The sequence below is a fragment of the Halichoerus grypus genome, chromosome 12 (assembly GCF_964656455.1).
Source record: "Halichoerus grypus chromosome 12, mHalGry1.hap1.1, whole genome shotgun sequence".
NCBI lineage: Eukaryota > Metazoa > Chordata > Mammalia > Carnivora > Phocidae > Halichoerus > Halichoerus grypus.
This window is the reverse complement of record NC_135723.1, coordinates 44,989,421-45,015,087: the sequence shown is the minus strand read 5'-3', so window position 1 is coordinate 45,015,087 and position 25,667 is coordinate 44,989,421. Positions and strand designations below refer to the sequence as shown.

Sequence of the window (25,667 nt, the reverse complement as noted above, 5' to 3'; positions counted from 1 at the left end):
CTCAGCTTTAATAGGGAGCATATGATCACTCCAGCTGGTAGGTGGCACCATTTGGCGACATTCCCCAGCAGCTCAACAAAAGATTTTCAAACATCAAAGCAAGGGGAAAGACCTCTGCCTTTATAAGGAGAGTGGTTTGACCGTGCATGCATTTTGCGTCCATGAGAATTATTGCTTCTAACTTGCTGAATTCTGTAAAAGAAAGGGCGCCCTTAGAGAATGAAATTAGCTTGGAAAATTTGCAAACTTCATTCAAATTGATAAATAAATGGTAAATTACAGGAAACTTAATTTTGTGTTTAAAAAAGGAATGCAGCTTGAATATAGTTAGAGGTGGGGGAAGTATTTTTTTAAAGATTCAGTCTGAAAACACAAGCCGGTAAGAATTTAGATATGAAAACTGAAGAGTCTTCAATTTTACTGAAGAAAGAGACCTTAGAGGTCTCTTACATTAGGAAAATGTAATTTCACTATACGGGAATTTATGAAGCAGAGTAATCTCCACCTGATCGGTCATGCCACTTGAAAGGAGCAATTTAGGAATATCTTGGGTCTCTTGATTATGAGTGACAGCATCATTTTCTGTCTTGCTACAAACTGGGGACCCAGAAAAACTGGGCAATCCTCTTGGTCTGTTCATTTTTTTTCATTGAAAAAGCAAACGGTAGATTAGTAGGAAAAATAAATGTATCTGAGTTTTCCATTCTTATATTCATCTCTGAATATAATTTTAAAATTAAATCTGTTTATATGTAAGCATAAGAGATGGGACTATAGGCATGACTGTCAATTGGCTGATGGCTATCTTAGTAAATGTGAGAAATGCATCTACCTCAGAAAGCATGTCCTTTTTTTCTCAGGTAGTTAATAGAGACAGTAATACTCTATAAGTGGTTTAAGTCCCATTACTCTTATTTTTCTGGGCAGCGTTGGGACAAACACTTTCATTCTTGGGAAAAAAAAAAAAACCTAATCAAATTAAGATACTCTGTTAGAGTATACAAACCTACACGTATGATTTTCTTTATACAAAGTGATACTTGAATCTACTCTGAACACCAAATTGTATTTTTTTTCATATTACAAAATTTGGGGATGCTTGTTAATATTACAAGAAGATTTAGGGTAAAATCCTTTATATAGAAAATTCTCCTGTAACATGAATAGTGTTATTTAATGCATTTGCATCTTTATAGGAAGAAAACGTGTTCTTTAATTCAGTAAGAATTTTATAAGTGCTTCCAGACTCCTTCTACAAGAACTAAGAAAGATACATTACTATGAATCTTATTTACAGATAATATGTTCTTAAGTGCCAAAATGATTTATGTTTCTGAAAAGTCCCATGAGCTCATCACATTCTCTAGGCCTTGTGAAGAAGTAGGAATTGGGCTGGGTTCAGGGGCTACCACACATGGACTGGCTCATCAGTCATCCCATCCTACTCCCCCAGTGTGGTGCTTCTCAAGCTCTCTACAGCAAAGGATCAGATGTTGGTTGCTGGTTTTCATTTTTGTTTTTACTTCATTTCTTACTGATCAAATAACACGGTCCTATTGTATATGTTTAGAATATAGCTAGCTCATGCCATATGCATCTCTCCATAGAACTCTGCATTAACAAAACTGGGCTATACACCCTGGTCATCGAATTGCATCCAGAGATCATGTACTTGGGTCTTGCAAACTTCAAACTGCTTTAAAAATGCCTCAGTACTTACTTTTGACTCCTGGGCTTAGCTCCTTGCATACCCTTATCAAACAGTTGCCCTCATCTGTGGACCACATTTTGGATAGCACTGTTCTTGTAGGATTTTCTGTGCTACAAAGGCAGAAAACTATATCGTATTTTTTGAAGCTGCTTGCAACCTGGTTGTGATTTAGACTCCAATAATGTGCTAGAGCTGGGCTTGGAATCTGAGCTGAGATCCTTAGGAAGAGAGAGAAGGACCCATTTCACGGGGGAGTTTGTGCCAGAAAAGTGGTTTCCTCTAGCTGCAAAAGCAGCTTTATGGATTAGAGAAATGGCCGTGTGATTCTGAGGGCTGGAATTTGTCCTGGAGGCTTGGCTTAGATGCCTTCTCCTCCAGCCTATCCAATTATTTTACAAACCATCTCATATTTGGTAATATATCTTATTGTGTGATCTACTCAGTCTCTTTTATCTAAGAAGTAAGGGCTAATACTGATAAAGATTTATTTGCCAACTATAAATTTGGAGTGGCTTGTATTTTTGGAGTGGTTGGGAGTTACCTCGAGACCAGTGTTCTCAAACTTGACTGTGCTAATAGAGCAGCTGAGAATGTTGTTAAAATACTGATTCTGATTCCAAAGTGTAGCCCGGGGACCTGAGATTCTGCATGTCTAATAAGCTCCCAGTTAATTACACCCATTGGTCCACAGACCTAACGTTGAGTAGCAAAACTCTAGATTATGCTAAGCCTTCAGGAACAATTTCCATCTCCAGGGCCCCAAACTGCTGATGTTAGGCTGCAACAAGATGATGAGAACCCATTCTGACCACTTTATTACTTTCCCTGGATTAGAAACAAAGTGCCATGGTGACATCCAACTATAACTTTATTTTTTTTCTTTTTCCTTTTGTTTTTTGCCTTATTAGGAACAGAAAGAGAAAAGGTTGTTTTTTATTTGTTTGTTTTTATCTATCCAGAGAGAAGGAGAGAGTGGGGCGCCTGGGTGGCTCAGTCGGTTAAGTGTCTGCCTTCAGCTCAGGTCATGATCCCAGGGTCCAAGGATCGAGCCCCACATTGGGCTCCCTGCTCAGTAGGGAGTCTGCTTCTCCCTCTCCCTCACCCCCCCATTCATGTTCTCTCTCTCTCAAATAAATGAATAAAATCTTTTTAAAAAAAGAGAAAGGGATTAAAAGAGGATTCAAAGCAAAGAGGCTTCAAACGGGGTTTACAAGGTGCAGCTTTTTTGCCTCCTCAGTGTATTCAGCCTACCTATTTATAAGGGACACATCTTACTAATAACTTATGATGCCATAGCTTCAGTCTATAATTTTATCTGCTTCCCATGAAAAGGAACTATTTTCACATGGTGCTGTTTGGGGCCAGGGTGCTTCAGACCATATTTGGAGACTTTTCCTGAGCGTGATGGACATGTTATCTAGATCTGGAGAGAGTTTGCTTCAGAGAAGCAAAGAAGATGGGAGATGGGATCCCAAATGGCAAGTAGTGTAGACAAAAGTGGGTATAAGAATTGGGCTACTCTTTTGTGGATTTAGTGAGGAGAGCGGGCGGAGCTGCAGGCTACTGGGGAGCAGGACTGAAAGTTAATTCTCGCTAAGTGACAAGCTGAGAGAGGGCAGTGGGAGCAGTGACAGCTTATGGAGAGCTTTTTTTACCAGAATGAAAAGTTGGGACTAGCTCCCGAGAAAATGAGGGTGTTTAGAAGTTTCTATTTAAGAAGCTAAAGAATGATAATGGTATTTTAGGAGATGAATTGGACTACCCTTAGAAAGAAGGTGTATTTTCACAGATGTTATGATTATTAAGTGAGCTACAGAAATAATTTTAGGGAAAAAAATATTTGAACTCAATTGCATTCTTCTTTTTGTGTAACTTGAATAACTCGAATTATCGAAAATGAAATTTATAATTTATCAGTTTTAACCTTGACCTGACGTTAAAAATGTTAAAGATGTGGATAATCAGAGCTTGAAAGTAACTGTCAAAAATATCTGTGCTCTGTCGGCTCTTCATAAAGTCCCTTCAAAGACAGGTATTGAACTCTGCTCTCCAGTTTTTCATTTTTTTCAATATTTATCTGATTACTTTCTATCTGATATAAGGTTTACTAAATAACATCTGCTTCTGTATCAAAGCCAAGCTTTTGTTCCATTAAGTCCTGGCCATCTGGGCTATCCTGAACATACCACGTGAAGGAAAAGGAAACTGTCACAGTGACCATCACGTCTTCTGCCAGGCCACCCTTGCAGAGGCATAGCCCATGCCTTGGACATTCTGAAAGGGGCATGGTCTCATGAAAACCATAATGAACCGAAATGTGTAGTTTTCCTAAGCTCTTAGGATCAACTTTTTGCATGGCCAGAATAAAGGAGAGACTGGTACAGGATGGCAGCTGAATAATTTAGTTATTTAGTCTCACTAACAATCACAAAGTGGGCTTACCAAGGCCTAAAACGTACCCTGGTGTGTGAGCCTTCAGATACTCCTATTGCCTTGGTTTTCAACTCTGATGTGCTCATGATTATTAAAAGTACACAAGCCATCCAGAACTCTCAACTAAACCCTGACCTTTAATTCTGGATCTCCCTACTGAATGTTAGCCTGTTGGATATGTCCTGGATATGTCCACATCAAATCACGACATTAATGTTAAACTCATTTATCAACTGCCAGAAACTTGCTTCTCATTCCAAGCTCCCATTTCAAAGGTATGCGGTGCTGCTCACAAGATTGCCAATGTTAAAAAATTCCAAGTTATTTAATGACTCCTTCTCTTTTAACCCTTTCAACTATCCATCAGGTTGCATGGTTTCTAACTCCTCTTTTCTTATAGTTGGTAACTCCTTTGAATTCCTATTGCCATTACCTTGGCACCTTCATAAACCTCATAAGCAGAAAGATTCAGTTGGAATCCCAGTTCTGTTATTTGCTGGACTTAGGGGAGACATTTAGATTGCATTTCCTTATCTTAAACAAGCAAACAAATAAATGACTTTCTACCTTACACAGTATTTGTGAGGATTACAGTTAGATATGCTAGGTAACACAGAACATGGCTCATAGCTGACGTTCAGTGAAAGTTAATCTCATGTTCATGATCATACCTTTCAGCTTGAGCATTGCCTGGCACATAGTAAGCATTCAATATATGTTTCTATTTATTGGTATGTGCATTATATTATGTCAATGACATCATCATAACCATCATCACAGTGTCCCTGCCTCTAGTCTTGTATCCTAATATTCCACCCTCTACCTCACCATCAAGTGTATATAAAATACATCTTGTGAGTTCTCATCCAATTCTCATGGGATCTCAGTACAAATCTCTTGAGGTCTCATGTACATCTCATGAGATCTCATCCAAATCCCGCCAAATCTCAGTCCATATCTCATGACATGTCATCCAAATCTTTTTTTTTTTTTTAAGATTTATTTATTTGAGAGAGTGAGAATGAGAGAGAGAGAGAGTGTGTACATGATGGGGGGAGGGTTAGAGGGAGAAGCAGGCTCCCTGCTGAGCAGGGAGCCCGATGCGGGACTCGATCCAGGGACTCCAGGATCATGACCTGAGCCGAAGGCAGTCGCCCAACCAACTGAGCCACCCAGGTGCCCCTGTCATCCAAATCTTTGAGATCTCAGTCCAAATCTCAAGAGAAACAAATATCGTGTCCTTTTTGCTGCACGTCTTTCAGTGGTGCTCTCGCCCACAGAAAGCGCTTTTCTGGATCAGCATAATTGCCCTTGATCTGACCTAGGCTTCAATTCCACTCCTATTTCCAGTGTACAACACAAACTCCTTACATTGAGGCCAGGGAAAAATCTGTGTTTTCCCCACCAACCAATGGCTCTTTTCTTTCATATCTCCATAGATTGTCTTTATCTTAATCTGACAAATTCTAATACACTGTTTAAAATTCACCATAGTGACCTTCTACTTCATATAATCTTCTGTGCCTCCCCAAGCAGAATGATATGCTTGCAACCTAATTGCTCTACTCTTAACTTTTTGTACCCAAAGCCCAATATTAAGTAGAGTTAATACACATTTGTTGAAGTAATTGTTTGGGGTATTAGAAAATTATGAGAAAGACAATAGATTGATGGATAAATAATACATATGTCACATATTAATATAACTTAATACTGTTTTTGTGTTTATGCCACTAATTTCTCATATGTAGGACCTGCTCTGAAAATTAACATTTATCAAGGAAATATATTTGTTTTGGCTTTTCCATAACCACTAATTCCTCCTTAGGACAAGCAGCACATTTACAAAGTACATGGATGGTACAAATCCTGGGGCAGTGAAATAGCAATACTAGTTTGACAATTAGCCAGTAACTTTGGCATTGGCCTCAGCTAAAGCATTTGCCTGAACACACCAAGATTTATGGTTTAAATTGTGACAAGTAGGGAAGAATGGTTAAGAAAATGGGCTCTGATTTTTAAAAATCCGAGTTCAAATTCCAGTCTACTACTAACTAGCTATACGATCTTGAACATGTTCCCTAACCTTTCAGAGACTCCTTCCCTATAAAATGGAAATAATAATAATGTAAAACGATTGTTGGGAGTCTCAAATGAGGTTTTAAACTTGGGTTGCATATACACAAGACAGACGTGACTACCCTAGACCACATTTGGCATCAAGTCTGCTTAGAAGGATATAGAATAGGAACTTGACATGATCATAGTTTCAGATGTTCCTCATCTGGTAGGAATTCTCATAGAAATCCATGCAGCACAGTTCAAAAGGAGGAAAAGCTCTACATCAGACAGGCCTAAGAGCTGTCCTGGCTTAAAAGTCTCATGATCCACAGAAGCTGGTATCTCTTGAAGCAGCCCCATGGTCATAGCCTGCAGGGTCCCTATAAAAACAAGCCCTGTCCTAAGAATTGCCACATTCAGGGAAGCCCAAAGCTGTGGCTGTCCGCCAGGTACCTGTAGCTCCCCCAGTGCAGGCGGAATTTATCCAAGGGGGCCATTTTATCATAAGTAATATGATGTAGTAACATAGTTGACTTCCCAACTTTTATCAGATTACCAAGGTAACTAACTAGAGGTAGTTAACTGACGGTCAAATTCTCCACAAAAGATTAAAAGGGATTTTCGATCCCTCTGCCTGTACTTGGAACATGAACTTAGGAAGTATTACATATACAATATACGCATGTTTATATGAAGACAGTCTCATGAAAGATAAGAAATGTATCTAAGAGGAAATTAAATATGGAGAATTTTGTAAAGAGGCATCATAGAGGTAAGGATTTGGTCATTATTCTGCCTGTTTTTTGTGAATGAACTCCTAAGTGTTAGAATGAAAACTTACTCATTACAAAGGAAGTTTTGCTCTATAGTTAGTGGTGTACCTAATGTATTGTTAATACTCAGTACATGCCATTTGAGTAAAAATTGGGTTTTGATCCTCTCTGTCATTATAAGAAAAACAGAGCTGACTCACAGGGCCCTTTTACCACAATTCTCGGATGATTCTTCTTCCCAGACCTCTCAACTCAGACAAATTGACTTTGATGCTTTGAGCTCTAATTGTCTCCTAGGAATGCAATTTTCCTACACATGCCAGTAGAATTAAGAAGATTGAATGTGAGTCGTTGCATTAGAATGGACCTGCCTCTTGGTATGGTTAATTACCATAGTTAAATATAGCACCTGAATGACAAGACAGAATTATCATTGTGTTCTCCCACTGGAACAGATGGCTCTATCATGGCGACAGGCTGCCTGTGTCTTGTAAACATGCACTATTGGTTATTGAGAATGGGCAAGAGTTCAACTAAGAATCAACACAAGGCCATCCAATTCCAGGAAAACCACTCGAAGTGCATATGCCGTAGTCATTGACATTCATAACATCATCTTCATATGTATACATTTCAGTTTAGAATCCAGCATCCCTCTAATTCAAGTAGGAGTAGAGAGATACAAGTTTGAACATAAATACTTTACTGATACGTAAATATGGGAGATCTATTGAGAGGGTATTCTTTAATACATAGACTTATATTTCTAATGTCTGTGATGTTTTTAAGATACCTATATGTGTATTGTATATTAAAGTGTGAACTAGAAAAGTTGATCTATTTGAATAAGTATACATTATCATTGTAAGTGGCAGCTAAACTTCCAAGTAATATGAAAAATAATGTTAAACTTATATTTAATTATATTTTCTATTTAAAATAGCATTGTATTAATTTAGCCAGGCATGTTTGTTTAAATCACTCAACAATGAAAATTATATGTTAACAGCTCTTGGTTTCGCATTTTCTAAATTAAAACAAGTCCGGGAATGAGTGAAATGAACAATATGGTGAACTTGGTTTCAGTTAATTTTGCTTAGTCCCTTTATTTTCTATTTCCTATGAATAGTTTAACATCTCTTGCAAAATAGGAGGAAACGCAAATGTTAGCTTTGAGTCTAACTGCTTTTACACATCATAAATGTTGATATATTTTCAATGAAATTGGAATTGTACCTCCAAGTAGAAATAAAAATGTCCAAGCTTATTTTACTCTAGAGTGTAGAAGACAAAGTTCCTAACTGCTTATTAGTCTGTGATGAGAATACCAATGTTCTTTTGCAGCTTTTGCCAGCAAGAGAAGCTGCCAACGACCTTCCAGTCCTGTGTGATCACCAAAGCGTGCCAGGTGTCAGAGTGGTCAGAATGGAGTCCCTGCTCAAAAACATGCCACGACACGGCGTCCCCCAAAGGCACTCGTGTCAGGACGCGGATCATTAGGCAGTTTCCTATTGGCAGCGACAAAGAGTGTCCAGAACTTGAAGAAAAAGAGCCCTGTGCGTCTCAAGGAGATGCAGTTGCCCCCTGTGCCACGTGAGTAAATAAGGACCGTGCCTTCTGCTGCTGTGACGTCTCCCCAAACTGCGTGTCTCCCCGCATTCGCTTACCCAGGTGACACTAACTGAAGAGTAGGTTGAGAAATAGGGATTTTTACGACTCCTAAGTGGGAAAAAATAAGATCGCGGTTTTACAAGCACTGTCCTTAAAGAATTCTGGTTTTACAGAATAAACGTGTCTTTAGCAAGCTATATTTCCAACTCTCCATGAAATCTGGGTTTTTAGCGGCGATTCTCTATTTATGTATCTTCTGTAATAGAGATTGATAAATTTCTTCTGTAAAGGGGAAGATAGGATATTAGGCTTTGAGGGGAACAGGTGTCTCTGTGGCAGTGACTCAAAAGTACCATTGGAGGAGGAGATCATATATAAACAAATGAGTGGATCTGTTCCAATAAACCATTATTTATAAAAACAGTGGACGGGTTGGATTTGGTTCTTGGGTCATAGTTTGTCAACCCCCATTCTATAACATAGAATAAACTTTCAAAATATAGGTTCCTGTTGCTTACTGAGCAAGGCCTATTAAAATTCAGTACTATAGATAACAAATCCTGTTGAATATCTACTACACCAAAATAATGAGACTTTAAGCTACTTGAGGACAAGATTGTTATTAACCTTGTTTTGTTTTGTTTTGTTTGTTTTTTATCCCCAGCATATATCACAGGGCCCGGCACATAGCAAGTGCCCAATAAATGTTTATTGAATTCTGATGAAATAAGGCTGGTTCTGAAATATTTAGCAGTATATCCTAATTCTTTTTATCCTTAAAAAATATTTCCAAGACATTACTGTGAATTATCTTGGCAATAAATACATTTGGCTTAGTCTGAATATAGAATATTTATAAAACAACTTAGAGAATCTTAGTTTCTCAGAGATATACACAAGCTTCATTGAGAGCTTTTTTGGAATATTCAGAAACGCCTAAAGAAGATGCATACAACACGAAATTCACGAGCCAGTGAGGAGGAAAATTAATCCTACTACTACCACTTCTAACAATAATAACAAGTAATAGCAAAGATAGTGATGATTTACATGAGACCTTCAATTGCGCAGCACTTTGGACTCATCTATTCTCTCCTGATATAACAAGGGATTGAAAACTGCAGGGAGTTTCCTTCTTAACTTCTCTGCTTGTCCCACTGACCCTGTGTTCCTCTCTACATAATAGGCTTGAGGAAGTTGTCAGGATCTCCTGTGTTCTGTCTCCTTTGAGTTTCTTCCTTTTTTGCTTCAAGCTAGGTGTTTTATTCTTTATCTTCTGAGATATTCAAACACCACTAACAAAATAAATATATATCCTGAATCTCTTTCTTCTCTCCCTTTTTGGAGGGTAGCAGTTTTTTAGCATGTGTGACCAATTCACAATAGGAAAAGTGTAATCCTAGGATGGCCTACATTTGGACTCCATTCTATAAAAAGTAAAATTTTTATTTTAACTCCCTTAATGAATGATTTGTTTGATTTTACTTTCCTTGTCACCCCCACCCCACCCTCTTACTCAGGGCATTAATTATCCTTTTTTTTTTTTTTTTTTAAATTTACCTGAATGTCGTACTTCCTTTATAAACATATGTCAAGAGTGTTGTTCCTTGCTGCCCCAGTCCTGCACCTGTGTTCAGCCACTTATAAAGATGAAAAAAATGGATGTGAAGGTCAGTTTGACTGTCATGAAACTTTACCACTGACACAGCAACGCACCTAGATCAGACATATGAAGGCCCATTTAACTTTTTTGTCTAATTGAGATGAACATTAGCACATCCATTTGTACCTGTGTTGGCTGTTAATCTGATTACTGAGGAAGCATCTTGGGTAAAGTGACACAAAGTGCTACATGAGCCATTTTCTTTGTGCTTTTAGAATATCCATTTTCCTCGAGGTGGAGAAATGCCATCACTTTCTATCTTTAGTGGCATCGGGAAATGGTTCCCTGGCTCTCTCCTTAAAGCACGTGTTGGGCTGACAAGCCCCTGACATTTCTTTCACATCATAATGTTGATTGGAGCTTTAATTTAGAACCCCAGATCATCTTTCTTGTGTTCCACTGATTAGAAACATCAGCTATTTTCAACATCCATCAGGCACTCATCATGGATTCTCAGTGCTACAGAAAAACACTCATTCTTGACAATAAAGAGAAAAGTCTGAATTGTTATGTTATATTTTTTAATCCCAACACACAATTATAATTTTGATCCAGTATGAAGTAGCAATTTTCAAGCATTTTATTAAAGGCAAAACAAATGTTTGGGTTGATCGTCATTTAGAATGTTTTCCATTCCCAGAGTCACTCCTCCTTTGTTTATAAGCATCCAGAAAGGGCAAGCCCGAGTTCAGCTTAATTGAACATAAAATTTTATGTTTTCAGCATGATGCTCTCTTTTCATAAAATATTTATAAGTAACTTCCAGTAATTGCAATTAAAACAGGATTATCCTAAATTTAACCCCTCTTTAAATGGAGCACTGCTGAGGATAGAGGAGAAGAAATTGAAACTGAATCTTCACCACAGATGTAGTAGCCTATGGTTGATTCCAGAGGAAAGTGTTTTTTAGATTAATCTTCTTCAGAAAAAAATATCGGAAGAGCAGAGCGAAGTTTTACTCAATAAACATGGTTGTCACTGCCAGCATTTTCTTTCTTTAGGTATGGCTGGAGAACTACAGAATGGACCGAGTGCCGTGTGGACCCTTTGCTCAGTCAGCAGGACAAGAGGCGGGGCAACCAGACAGCCCTCTGTGGGGGAGGGGTCCAGACACGAGAGGTATACTGTGTGCAGGCCAATGAAAACCTCCTCTCACACTTAAACACCCACAAGGACAAAGAAGGTAAACTGTCGTCTTCTTCTTCTTTTTTTTTTTTTTGAAAAAATGTTCATCATCATTAGCCATCAGGGAAATTCAAATTAAAACCACATTGAGATACTACCTTACACCAGTTAGAATGTCTTCTTCTTCTTGAGGACTTAGGCATGAAGACTGAGCATGGATCACCTTGCAGGGGGATAGAGATAGAGATAGAGGAGTTAGAGATACAGATATTTGCAACATCAATAGAGCATAATTCTGTTCACTTCATGGTTGATATCCACTATGGTGAACGATAATTTAAATTTCGGTTGTAAAAAAAACTTAATCCAGTTCTGTCTCTGGTCAGTTCCAATTTACTGACAAGTCTCTAAATTTTCTGACCATAAGCTCTGAGTCAAAATTTAGCAGGAGTAATTAATTATAAAAGTAGAATAAAGCATCTTGTAAATAGACACATAGAGTGCTCGTATATATTCTCAAGTCCAGAGTTTCCTATATGAGATGTAAAACCTGCTTGTGAAAGAGCAGCCCCTTTTGCTGTTTATAATATGGTTGAAAAATAAATGTATCGAAAAAATAATGATGGCATTGAGTGAAATTTTCAATGTGAATTTAAATGGAATAAGTGGAGAATACAACTACAGGTAAAAAAAAATTAACTCAAAGGCATGACTTTTTTTAAAACCCTTTGATTAAACCCTCTGACTTGGCGGACGTATCTTAGAACTTTTTTTGGTCTAAATCTCAATTTGAGGAGAAGACTTGGTAAGTGTGCCAAAGATAAGTGAGTCCAACATGGCCAATGCTTAAAGTATTAGTATATATTACTATTACTCTAAAATTCTAATCATATTGGATCAAGTTTGTATTCAATTAGTTACTCATAAGTCCCCACAACTAGGAATATTTTTAAACAGTGTTATAAGCAGACCTTCTTACCTTCCCTCGACTTGAGGGATAGCAGGGCTCTTATCATTAGACCATTTAATAAATATCTATTAGTTGCCAAAAGAGTTCCAAAAATTGTGCAAGGTGGTGAGGATGGAAATATCAGTACAAATTTTGTGTCAGGAAAGTGCTCATGGTTATCATGAGGGCACACAAACAGTTATAATACAGTATGAAATGCATTATAACTTGAGTTTTAGAATAACTGTAGGGGTATCATAGAAACAGAAACATAGAAGAAGTGGCCTACAGCTGAGTGATGACACACACATTCCATACAGTAAGTGGGTCAGGAATGCAAGAGGAAGTTTATTGCAGGCAGAGGGGACAGCGTGTATTAAAGCACACAGTTAAAGAAAAGCAAAAACAAAAAAAGAAATCTTGCCAAGAAAGATGAGTATGTTGTTTTTGGCAAGTTGTAAATAGGACAGGGTAGTATTTCCTAGCAAATATGTTGGTTGGAAAGGGAAAAGAATAAGAATAAAGACCCAAAATGAGAATATTCAGAGAAGAAATCTGACGAAGGAGGGCCAGAAGAGAAGGGAAAGAACCAAGAAAAATGGGTATTTCAAAAAAACAAAAGAAGAGCCGACTCCTCTGCCTCCTCCCCCCCACAAAAAAATGAGTGGTACGTGTGACCAGCAGCAATTCATGGAAAATAAACACTGAAGTTCTGCATTTGCAACTTGCAAGATTTAATTGTTTTGTAGCCACTAACTTTACGTAGCATGTCAACTCATTTAGGAATCTAGCCTAGGGATACATTTTACTACTAATGTATCTTGAGGTTGTAAGGAAGTAGCATAAAACATGTAATGTTAGTACATTAATATTTTTTTGGCCATTTTAATGGCTACATTTTTAACACTCTTAGATGGATTTATTATAGCAGTCCTTTCAGAGCAGTATAATTTCATTGCTAGGGTAGATCAGATTTTAGTTTCTGAATGTCAATTATGTCCTGTGGGTTATTACTTTCAAAAGATCCTTCAGAATTCTGAATTGCAACTGGGTATTTTTTTTAAATCATTTTGCCATAGAGTCTGTCAAAGCATGGCAGAGCACCAAAAATAAAAGTTACAGCGTAAAAGGAAAACAAAAAGAGTATCATTGGTAAGGTGTGTCTGTTAGACTAAAGCGAATGTCAAAGCAAAGATCCATGGATATGAAAATAATCGATTTGCCAAAAATTAATGTTTATCATATAAGTATATAGGAATTTGTGTCCTTTCATTTCAAATACCAAGAATACTAATAAGCCCATATAGTCTTCGTAAAAACAGTTAATTCTCCCTAAAAGTTGCAGCTTTTTTTTTTTTTCTCAGAACTGAGGCTATATGAATTTCCCCCCAGAAGCACTTAACGTTTCCCAAGGGGAAACTTATTCAATATGCCAGCATCCCAAGGGTGACATGTAAAGACTATAAATATGTGTAAGTGGAGAATAATTAGGCTGTGGGCTGTGAGGATTGTGCACATTCTGTTTTCCTTCAATAAATACGAAAGAATGAAGCTTACTTTATAAAGAGAGGAAAAGTTCTCAAAATAACTTCTTCAATCAGTCCTAATAAGAAGGTACTGATCTCAAGTAATCCCGATTGTGTAACCATGAACAACCTACCCCAAGAACAATTCACATTGTAGTTAATATGAAGAAAAAAGTCTACATTGTTGTTTTTGTAAAGTCTCACTATGTGTTCTATGAATAAATGTCTTGTTTTCACATGTAACCAAGATATTAAAAAATACCTTAACCCCAAATCAAATACTTTAACTCAAAATAAAATTTCCTGATACAGAAATACTGAAAATAAATGATACGAAGTTCACATAAAATTCCTTTATTTTCTTGGCACATCACATTACACAGAAGAATGGTAATGACCACCTTAGTACAAGTACAGGTCCATGTGAAATCACTTCATTCATTGGTGTATTCACTACTCTTAATAGACTCACACCACACCATAAAAATTCTCCTCCCTGGAGCTAATATATTTAATTTCCAGAAAATCAAAATATGTATTATTAAGGTAGTCACAAAGTATAATGTATTATATTTACAACTTCGTATCCTACCTGTGTCAATTGATTTATATCATCAGAATATTTTTTTTTATATCATCAGAATATTTATTAAGTTGGTGACAGTGTCTATTGACAATAGGAAAAATATATCTACTTGATATTGGAGAGTATCCACATCTTATTCATGTACTGCTGCAGGCCATAGGTGTCCCTCCCAGTCCTGACAACCTTTGCCCTACAATATTCAGGTGAGCAAAATTTCCACCTCTTTAGAAGAAAGATTTGACAAGTTTCTACTGAGAAGAGTTAGTAGTAAAATCCTGGACAATTTCTGTTCAGCTGGCTGATCAGAATTCCAGCAGACTGTGAAGAATGTTCAGCTTATGCTGGCATGAAATCTACCCTTACCAGACTATGACAGGAAGAGGCCTTGCCCATGGGGAGGTTAGCAGTAGCTAGAAAGCTGATGAAAATGTTGCTGATCATTGGATGCATGAACATGAATTGATTGTTTAAAGAGCTCAAGGTGAAATGAAAGTAGATTTTAGCTATGGTAATTCAAGATATTCTTTCTTTTGGTACAGATTGAATGTGTTTTTAAATGAGGGGAACCAAGAGTGTTGGTTATAAAGCACTATGAAACTTTCCGTGATACATATTTTAGGAAACTTTAGAACATTTTTTTCTAGAAAACCTATCAAAAAATTCACACTGAAATCTGGATAAGGTCTGTGGGATTTGAGGTTATTAAGAAAAACAGCCTGGATAATGAGGCTATATGATGATAGATAATAAGATTAACCAGCAGAACGTTTGGAAGATCAATGGAAAGATGGATGGAAGGAAGGATGGTTGAACTGTGAATGGGTACACAGAAAGATGAACAAAGAGTGCTTATTTTCCCATGTTCTGCAAAGAAACAGGAAGATAAAATAGTCACCATCTCTAAATGGAATGCAAATTATTTATAATTACAGTCGTTTATCTGTAGTTTCCACAAACTAGCCCACTTTGGTCAAAGCTATTTTTGGGGAAGAAAAAAAGGCTATGCTTATGGTGCTGTTTCCCTGTTATTTCAGAAAATAAATATCAGAGTACGTCGAAGTCTAGTGCTGCACCTTTCCTATCCATCACTTTTGAAATAACAGGTAGGTGAGAACATTTTACGTGCCATTTAAAACAGAAATGTGTATCAGAGATTCTCTGTACATTTCCTGATATAATCCTTAAACCATCTAAGAAAGATAGTACTTTACTTTTACTTTCTACTTTTCTAGAAATGTATCAAATCTGACCCCTGAGATAGAAGTGCTTTCCTGTTTCTTGACTTTCTATAGCATCATTATATAGCTGTAAATTATAGAAAAACATAAAAGGACTTTTAAATTTACCGACTTAAAAATGTCACTAGGATACCATAATTATATGTACAGATATATATAATTTGGTTATGAACACTTGTTGAGATAAATTAATGAAAGTATGAACACTTTTCACAATTTATCGTATTTCTAAGTACACCACTCTGTGCTCTACTAATCTTAATAAGGTAAAGGAAAAAGGAACTAAATCACACCATGGCTAACTTTTGGAGACAGCCTACAAGGATGCAGTGGGATGTAAAAAGCACTGTGATACAATTATAGAATAAAAACATAGGAAATCCCTGAAAAAGGGATTTTTCTTGGAAATTACTTCTCAGGGTATTTTGTGGGAGAGAAAGACTGTTAACCCTGTGAAATTTGTGATGAGTAGATTACAAAATAGAAAGTGAGATGCCAAGAGGTGTCAGCTGCTGGGAAAGAAGCTAATAAAAACTTAACATGCTGGGAATTAGATTAAGTTGGTCAGTGGTCTACTCTCAAGGTAACTTCGAATTTTTAGTAGAGGAAGAGTTTACTAATGAGATATCAAAAAGTACTCAACCAAAAAAGCAATCAAAAGAAGATATATATAGATAAATAAAATGAGACAGCTTGGAAGCTGTCTTGGAAGACATGAAAAAGGGCTTATAATACCTTTGACTTAGTCGACATTTAATAAACATTTATTGTTTGACATATTTACTCTCCCCTTTATAAAATGCTGTAATTTTTTTTGTCTGAAAATTATTTCTTGAACATTTCAAATGCATTTTAAAAATTCTTTATTTCAGCAAGGGGCTATATTCACACACACCCTTCATCCCTAAATAAACATTTATTCACACCTCTGACTTTGAATACAGGAAACACGATATAGTTGTTAGGTCAAATGAAGAAAGCCAAAATTCAGGCACTATGCTTCAATTTGGCCACTTATTTAAGAGAACATGTTTTATCTATCTTATTTCTCTTTTCTAGTTACATAATAGCTTAAAAACCTCTTTTGGATTTTCATGTTAAGGCTACTTTCAAAAGAACTCTAGACAGATAATCAGGAAACTTCATTTTCATTTCTGCTTGGCCTTGTGTCCTTATGCGCATTATTTAACTTTATTTGCCTAAAAATACCTATTAAATGATTCTTCTGTTCCATTTCCAGTAATATGGCAGATTAGAATAGCTGAAAATCATCCCTTACACAACATCTAGACAGGCAGGATACAGTATTATTTTAAATGCTTTTAAGTACAGAACTGAGGTCTTGATTAACTAAATGATTTCCCAAAACAAACCAAGAGGGTTGAGCTTTCAGTGTTTGCCCTCAGGCAGTAATGGTGCATACAGGGGGAGAGTTACTCATTATGGGGATGTAAGGGGCAGGATGCCAATAAGGGGTATGACATAAAACTTCTGGCCAAAAAAAAAAAGAGTACAAGCAGAAATACTGCTTTATTTCATCAACCTTAAAGGGTTATCACACCAACAAATGAGTAGAGAGAAACTCAATTTACCTATAGAGGACGAGGAAACAGGTCAGCCTCAACCTCAGTCTGAACAAACCTCTCCTAAGAATTCCAACTATGGGCCTGTACTCGCTACTAGTTAGTTAAGTTTCAAATTTATGGTACTTCAATGAGTCCAGGACCACAAAGCTGAGAAATTAATATAAGAAATGGCATCAGGCCAATAGTACTATCAGATTGCCTGACGTAAGGAAAAGCAAAAACTCTGAAGATAGGCATACCTTAACTTAAGCCACAGCGTTTCCCCAGATAAACACCACCATCAAAACTGAAAACTACATGAGTAAAAATAATCCATTTTAGACAGGATTTAAAATACCTAACAAACATTAAGGTTAGACTCGCAACATTGGAAATATTGGAAATATTTCCATATTTTCAGAGACCATAAAATATATATGCTAGAACTTACTAAAGATGTAAAGGGAAAAGTTAAAACATTAAATATAATGAATCACAATCAAAAAAGACCAGATTTTAAAAAAAAGAAAGAAAGAAAGAAAGAAAAAGAAGTTCTAGCACTGAAAAGTGCTTTTACTGGAAATAAATAAATGGGTGGATTAGACAGACTGAGCTCAACAGTTATGAATAAGCTCAAGACAAATGTAAGGAAATTATTCAAAATGCAACATTGAAGATAGGAGTTAAGAATAAAAGTGAAGTAAGGCATGCAGAATTAAACGAATAAGAGAATGTATAGAAAAGATGAGAGAATTTTCTAGATTTGATGAAAGCCAAGAATGTACAAAATCAAGGAAGAATTTCCGAGCAGTATAATAATAAATGCATGCTTAGATACAGTGTAGTGAGATTTCAGTTCATCAACTATATAAGGACAAAGCAAAAGGAATAAAGAAAAGGACAGAAATTAACTAAAAAGAAATTAATAAATTTATAGTGAAATTCTCAAAAGCTGCAAAAAAAGCAAAATAACAAAAATGATACATTGAAAGTACTGAGAGGAAATAAATGTCAACTTAGAGTTATTTATCCAGCTACCTACCATGAAAAACTATGGACAAAATTAAGACAAAAGTGAAAGGGTTTTACCTGTATTAAGCCCTCAGTGAAAGAGCTCCTAAATGATAATGCTTAAGATGAAGGAAATTGAAACCAGAAACAGAAGAATTCAAGATGTCCAAAGAATTTGATAAACATCTGGGTGATCTAAATAAGTATAGATATGATGAAGCAATATTAACACATGACTAAAACACTGTACAGTTGATGAACAATAGTAATCTATGACAGAAGGAAATGATAAAGAGTATATTTTTGGGGAAAGGATAGAGATATTGAGCACCCTTATTTTTTATTAAGTCATTATGTATTTTAAAAATGTAAGAATAATTATCAAAGTAAAAATATAATTAATAATATTATAATTATATAATCATAGATTATAAGCTATATATATATTCTCCAGTCCAACAAATAAAATAAAAGGGACTAAATAAAGTTCAATCAATTCAATAAAAATAAGATGTTGAATAAGAGAAAACTCATTTTTTTTCTTACAGATGATCTAATTAAAACCAAATAAAGAATACAAAAAATCTAGAAATAGGACTTCTATATGTCAGAGTCAAAGGTTATTTCAGAAAATTATTTTGTTTTAATTATTACTGCATCTATGAGACCAGCCAACTATATTATAAAGTGTTCACAGTGATCAACTAAGAGTGTGGACTAATTAGTCCACATGTTCATCATTGCTGGCTAATGTATAAACACACATTTCCCAGGCAATAATGCAATCTGTACATATAAAGTGCAGCTGAAATTTTTATTTTCTCCAGGAAATAATGTGAGATTGACTTAAATTATATATGTATGCAATGCCAAAGCTATTCAGAAGATTGAATGGTTTTATCGATTAAATGGATAATTTTATTATCCAGAAAATTTTCTTGGATAATCAAAAATGTCCAGAATGTTCTCTAGTATTTTTAGAGTGAAGGATAATCTCCAGAAACATAAAACTCAATAAAAATTATGTTGCTAAAGTGATATTGTTCAATGAAGCATGAATGTGATTGCAAACTTTCAAAATTGAAGGAGAGAAACATCTGAAAGTTCATGAGTACCTGTGTTTCAAACCTTTCTCCCTTTCTGTCATTCGTTTTTCCCAATTTGCTAATGGGAAAGATGCATGACATGGGCATTGTTACCTAGGCAAAGGTGATCATGTCAAAGGAATTATTACCTGGAGAGGATAAAATTTATTACCTATGGTGGTGTCTTAAACAAAGTCATAGATGTTATGCTGATAAAATATGTGAGTAATATTATGCTAACAAGAATAAAATATTGGGAAATAATCTTTATGACACAAAGAGATGTTGATAGGCTAGAAACAATAGAATTTCTCCAGCAGCGTGAAGTCTAATGAAATCCTTAAAATACCTAAACTTAAGTCCCAAATGCCCAGTCTACAAGAAAATAATAGAAATAACGATGATGATAACAGTGACAATATTGATTGAATTTATTAAGACACTATGTTAATTATTTGGTTGCTGCAAAGATTAAATGCTTAATGTGGGAAACAAACAGTTGGAATCAGTGACTTAATGTTAAACTCATTCTGTGTCAGTTCTCTAAAGTGTTATTCTTCTCAACATCAATCACAATCTGATGAAGTACTACAAATTTGGATATCCCACTTGATATTCCTTCATTCAGTCAATAAATACTTACTGAATAATTATTAAGTTGCATCACCGATTTAGATGTTGAAGATAGAATGTTTTAAAAAAGCCGACTTGATCTCTGTCCTCAGGGAGCTTATAGCCTAATTGTAACATTGTAAGTATAGTTTTATTTACTGGGGTTTCAAAACTGACCCTTCACAAGGCTGACATGGAGAGACTTCTACAGACTTCTACAGTTTGAGATTCTTCATTTAAGCCCTGAAAGAGCACTGCAACCGTGGTCCATCCTTAATAAAGGACCTTCACCCTATTCACTGGGTGAATTATTTTTCTGGAAAGTATATAGCCTCAGAATGTAGTTTAAGTATCACCTGGATGCTTTAAGAAAATGCAGAAATTCTCAAATGTTATACACTGAGATTGTGATTCTGTAAGTCTGGAATGGGTTTAGGAATCTCTTTTATAAAAGCACCATTGTGATTATAATCAGGAGTTGATTTTATCAGAAAACTCATGAGAGACCTTTTAAAAGCCTTTCCAAAACTATAGGAGAGACTGGGACTGGCGTAGGGAAGCTCCAGGTTTTCTAATCCTCAAAGCTTATATAATCTAAGGGACCCTTATTATTATAAAAAATTTTTTAAAAAAAGCAAAATTCCCAATACAAAATCACTAAGATCTCTGCCAGAGTCTTCTCAGAAGGGGACTGTGCATGAGAAGGGCCCTGAACCTTAAGCTTCCTGGGCTTCTCCACACATCTGTCCCAAATTCTAACATAGATTTTTGGCCTCTATTAGATCCAAAGAGAATCACTGCCTTAAGATGAGACACAGAAACAAAGGCATATGCATGTCCAGAAAACGGGTTTTCCACCTTTCTGGAGGTCAGACCAGGGAGGCTGGGGTGCCTGGGAAAAGTCACTATATGTCCTCCAAAGTGAAGTAGAACTTTTAATTCTAACACCGGTCTTATTTTCACTCATCAAGCCTAGTTTTAGCTTCCTGAGCGGCAAACCCACTAAACCTTGCTAGTAGTTAAGCTAGGAAATTGGAGAGGAAGAACACCTAACACTCTCAGATACTGTTTCATCTTACTTCATACCTGTAACCCCAGATGGAACGAAGCCATGGCTATTCGTGAAAGACCTTCCATTAATGAAAGATGGTGGATAAAATGTCACATAACCTGACACTGTCAAGTGACTGTAGTACATATGCTTTTTGTAACCCTTAAGCACTTACTTCTCTGAGTCCGTTGTAGATGAATGATAGCACCAGGAGGAATTTTGAAACTAGCACTCAGGGATGCGCACTGGTGAATGAATAGCATTTTTTTCCAGAGGCGCACTCCTGCTCTCTAAGAATGTAAAAGAAATGGTTTGTGGCTGACTGTTGCCTGCCTTGCTGATGATTGCTCAATAGGGAGTAGCTACTCTCACCAGTGTTAACAGGAGTACAAACTACACTGTGGAACTCATTAATATTTATTCCTTCTAAAAGCAATGGGCAATAAAAAGGGATATAAACCAGGGAGGATAGCAGTGGGAAAAGGAAGCCATGACAACAGATTCATCTTGGAAAGGTTTCACCATTTATTGCCCACAAAAATACACTCGAAATACACAATCCGCATTGTTATATTATTAAACTGGAATCCACTAAAAATACCTCCCATGGAGTGAAGTCATTTTTTAAAAAAATTATATATTGAACATAATTCAAGAATTCAGAGTACCCATCCATGTTCTTGTAATTATATGCCTTTGATGTACTTCTTTACAATTTCACATCTTTTATATTTAACAAAGCTACGTGTTCTCAGTGTCAGAATTTGGGCTCTATCTGCCTATACACAAGGACAGTCTCTAAGCTAAGGATTACCTATCTGTTGCAACAGAGACCAGTTGTCATCTCTGTCATTTTTTTCTTGATGCTCCTCTACTTTCTGCAGTAAAAGCCCTTCAGCCATTGTCCCCAAACTATCCAAACTTCTCCTCCTATTTCGAATAATCTTTTTCACACCATAGGGCGTCAGTGATCTCTCTTCACCCAAAGCTGAAAGCCTTCTCATACTATAGTTTGCAATTTACCACTTGATTACATATAATTCTATTATTTTACAATTCTCTCATCAATATTTATGCCAACCCCCCAATATTTCAAGCTTCTGACGGGGGCATTGTGTTTTTCCCCTCCTAAATTTTAGCATTAATATCCATCATTCTTACCAGAGGTCTGGGTACATTTGGCTGATTGGGTCTTTTAGAAATATTTTAAGACAGAGAAAACCCTTCAGTCAGAGGATCTTGACTTCCCTGGTGTCTGATTCACAGAGTTTCATTTCACAGTCATCTCTATGTCTCACCAACTTCATTCTTTTCCTCCTTTGTTTTCCTGTCCTCTGCAGAGGCCTAATGAGAACATATATAAAACACATCCTAGCATAAGGCCTTGCACTTATTATTTGCCAAAATGAATATTCATTGCTTTTGCTTATGTCTTTACTTTTCTGGTTAATTTGAAGAAAAGGGAGGGATATTTTAAATAGTTTTACTCTAAACCTTTTACATGTAGTAAAGGCCTAATGGTATACCAGCCTTGCTAGTTGAGAAACATGACAGAGGATGTATAATTCATGGAGTCTCTTTACGATATGTCCCAAGATCCTGCGGTGTACTTACATTATATATGAAATTGCTCCTTTCTTGGAAAGAGTAGACTTTATTTGTATTAGTCCAAACTAAAATGAAATATAACTAATTTTATTGCTAGAGTTATGAGAGGCAGAATAATTACAGCTTCCCTTGCTTTGTGATGCTGAATCCTTGACAAGTTTAAGCAGCACTCCATTGCTCAAGGATTCTGAAGGAAATGCTCGCAGGAACCCTGGGATTGTTTGATTGCTCTAAAAAGAACACTTTCACCATTGCTCAACCTGAGAAGGCCACCCTGGTCCATCTGCCCCTTATATTACACAGGATTTCTAGGCATCTAAAACCACACTGATCAGGCAGCATTATGCCATGGAGAACTTACCTCTTCTTGTCCAAATAATATTAACAATAATATGGAGATAGAGAAAAAAGAATTTTCAGAAAAGTCATTGTTTTACATGTCCTCAGCTAAGTCTGATTAGAAAGTCTTCGATCAATTAAGTACCTAATTCCTGAGAAATTTCTAGAAGTACTTTGAAATAAAATCCTGTTTTTCACTCAGAAAGCTGTTGATCAATTTCTCACTGTCTTCCAAATATATATCCGTAGCAAAGGGGTAAGAAAAGGAACTAACATTTTGTGATAATATCTTTCCATCAATACATGACTAAATGGATAATTGGAGAATAATTTTCCTAGACAAATAAGATAGTAAGTGATAGAGGATGGACTCAAAGCCATTTTTTTGTTTGTTTGTTTGGTTGATTGGTTGGTTGGTTGTTTTTTTGTTTTTGTTTTTTTTACTTCAGAATCTAAACTCCAGTAATAGGCCTTTGAATTTGCTTCAGAGTAAATGTCTGGGTACAATCACTGTCTACAACTTTATCAAAATCACAGAAGTAAGCGGATTATATTATCTGATGTTATCTCTATTACAAAAATAAATAAAATGCCATAGAGACCTGCCTCTCATAACAGAAGATTGAAGGAAAACTAAACATAATTTAAGCCTTTTTAGGAATCATCTCAAAGTTTATTCCTGAGATGGTGCTATAAGGTCAATGCTGATTCTTGTCAATGGTTATTTGAACCAGTGTTATATTGAATCATATGAAATTGCTATCTTTGTAGGTCAAGATCTGAGGTCTAGTGGCAATTTCATATGGTTCAATTGAATAAGTGCCTTTATGGTTTTGTATCGTCACCTGGTGTGATCTACTCTTTGTCCCAGACTTTCCACTGTCAGAATCAAGCCTGCAGCTACTGGCTATGAATTATAGTCAGTGTTTTCACATGAACAATATGCATTTGTGCTGTATGTAGTATGCTTTAGAGAGAGCAATGATTGTCTTCTATAAAAATATGTAGATTTCCCCATAGTAGATACTCTTTATGGGAAAATAACTCATATTGATGGTTTGGGAGTGACTTGAATTCATCAAGTAGCTTTTATTCTATGCATAGTTAGAAAAGAAATCTCCTGCATTAGTGATGTTATTTTTTAATACTTACCTATGCCCCACATTGTTTTATGTAAGTGCATAACAATAAAAGGAGATAAAGTGATTTTAGGGATAAAGGGATGAGTAATGTGGGACAAAAGAAAAATGCTAGTAGGTGAATGCCAGTAATGAATATAATAAAGAAAATGTACAAAATACATGCCATAAGATCCTGTGATTCTCTTAAAGTAGGACCACAGGTTTTGGCTCTAAGCTTATATTAGCCCATGCAAAGAGGAATGCTACATTAATTGGGAAATTCACAGTGTCCATTGGACAATAGAAAGCATTTGCAAAGGAAAAACACAACAATTTCTGTGTTGTCAGAAAGAAAATTCACCAGTAGGCCTTCATAAAGAGGGCACTGTAACTATATTAAATTACACCCTCATTAACATTTTTACAAGAAACACCACAATGAATTTTATACAGAAGCTTTTTCTTAAAGCAGTTTTCCTCAGTGTAGGCCATTAGTTTAAATATGGAAGTATAACTCAGGAAAGGCAAATCAGTGGGGGTTGATGTGATATAGTACAGATTTATAGGTCTCTGCTAAGTGAGATAACCCAGGGATAGAGTTGAGAATATCTAAATGAATGGATGCACAGCTATTCCCTCAGGCAACCTGCCTTAGGGCTTTGATAGATACTGAGAGGCAGAGAGTTCCCTTCTATCCACTGACACAAGGATCTGGAGTACTGCTCTTCTGGTTTCTATTTAGGTGCAGTTAAATGCAGAGACCCATTTTCTAGTCATCATCTAGGTGAGGATAGGATTAGCATCCTTAAAGGAAAATTGAAAGGCTTGACAAAGTCATAAACTTGAATAAAATATTATCCCACTTTGAACAGAAGGATGAGTCTAGATGCAGGGCAAAGAAAAACTTTAGGCACACATAAAGGAAAATCAAAGGTCGTAAAACTATTCCATACCTTATAAGCTATAGCAAAAATCTAAAACACATGCAAGGGAGATCTACCTTCAACAAAAATGCCATCTGTTAGAAGAAGCAATTTACCTTTCCAGTATCGTCTTCAAGATAAAATGATTCCCAAGAATAAATCTATGGAGTTCAATGAGCTAACTTGAAGTAATAATGATAATATCGTATGAAAATTATGTGAGACATTGTTCTCTTTTATATTTATTTGCTTATTAGACCCTCAGTGCAAGTCTATGAAGTAAGTACTATATTTATATAATGTTGAGGTACAGAGAAATTAAATGATTTTACCAAGATGTGTAGCTAGTAAATATCATAATCAGGATTGTGGATCAAAATGTCTTGCTCCTGAATTTGTGATCTCAACTGTTGTGCCATTGAGTTAGGGATATTCATTGTAACCCAGTTTAATGCTGGGCAAAAAGTGAACTCCTCTCTAAATGATACTGGTTTTAGAATGTGTGCCTTCTTTTTTTTTTTTTTTTTTTTTTTTTTTTAAATAGCAGTTAAGCCTCAGAGCCAATGGTCTATTAAGGTTATTCCTATTTAATGATAATAAAACTACACATGTATGAAAATGCCTGTGTTTCAATTTTATATGGAAGAAAATCATTCATTTATTAGACCAATATTTA

The 25,667-nt window shown here is 36.0% G+C and overlaps 1 protein-coding gene across 1 annotated transcript in view; it reads left to right on the top strand.

The window, feature by feature from the left end:
* THSD7A (thrombospondin type 1 domain containing 7A) overlaps nt 1-25,667 on the top strand; it is a 436,418-nt gene that overhangs the window by 214,601 nt on the left and 196,150 nt on the right. The window contains exons 3-4 of the mRNA XM_078059314.1: nt 8,323-8,571; nt 11,254-11,435. Coding sequence (XP_077915440.1) covers nt 8,323-8,571; nt 11,254-11,435 — 431 coding nt within the window. The remainder of the gene's footprint in view (nt 1-8,322; nt 8,572-11,253; nt 11,436-25,667) is intronic.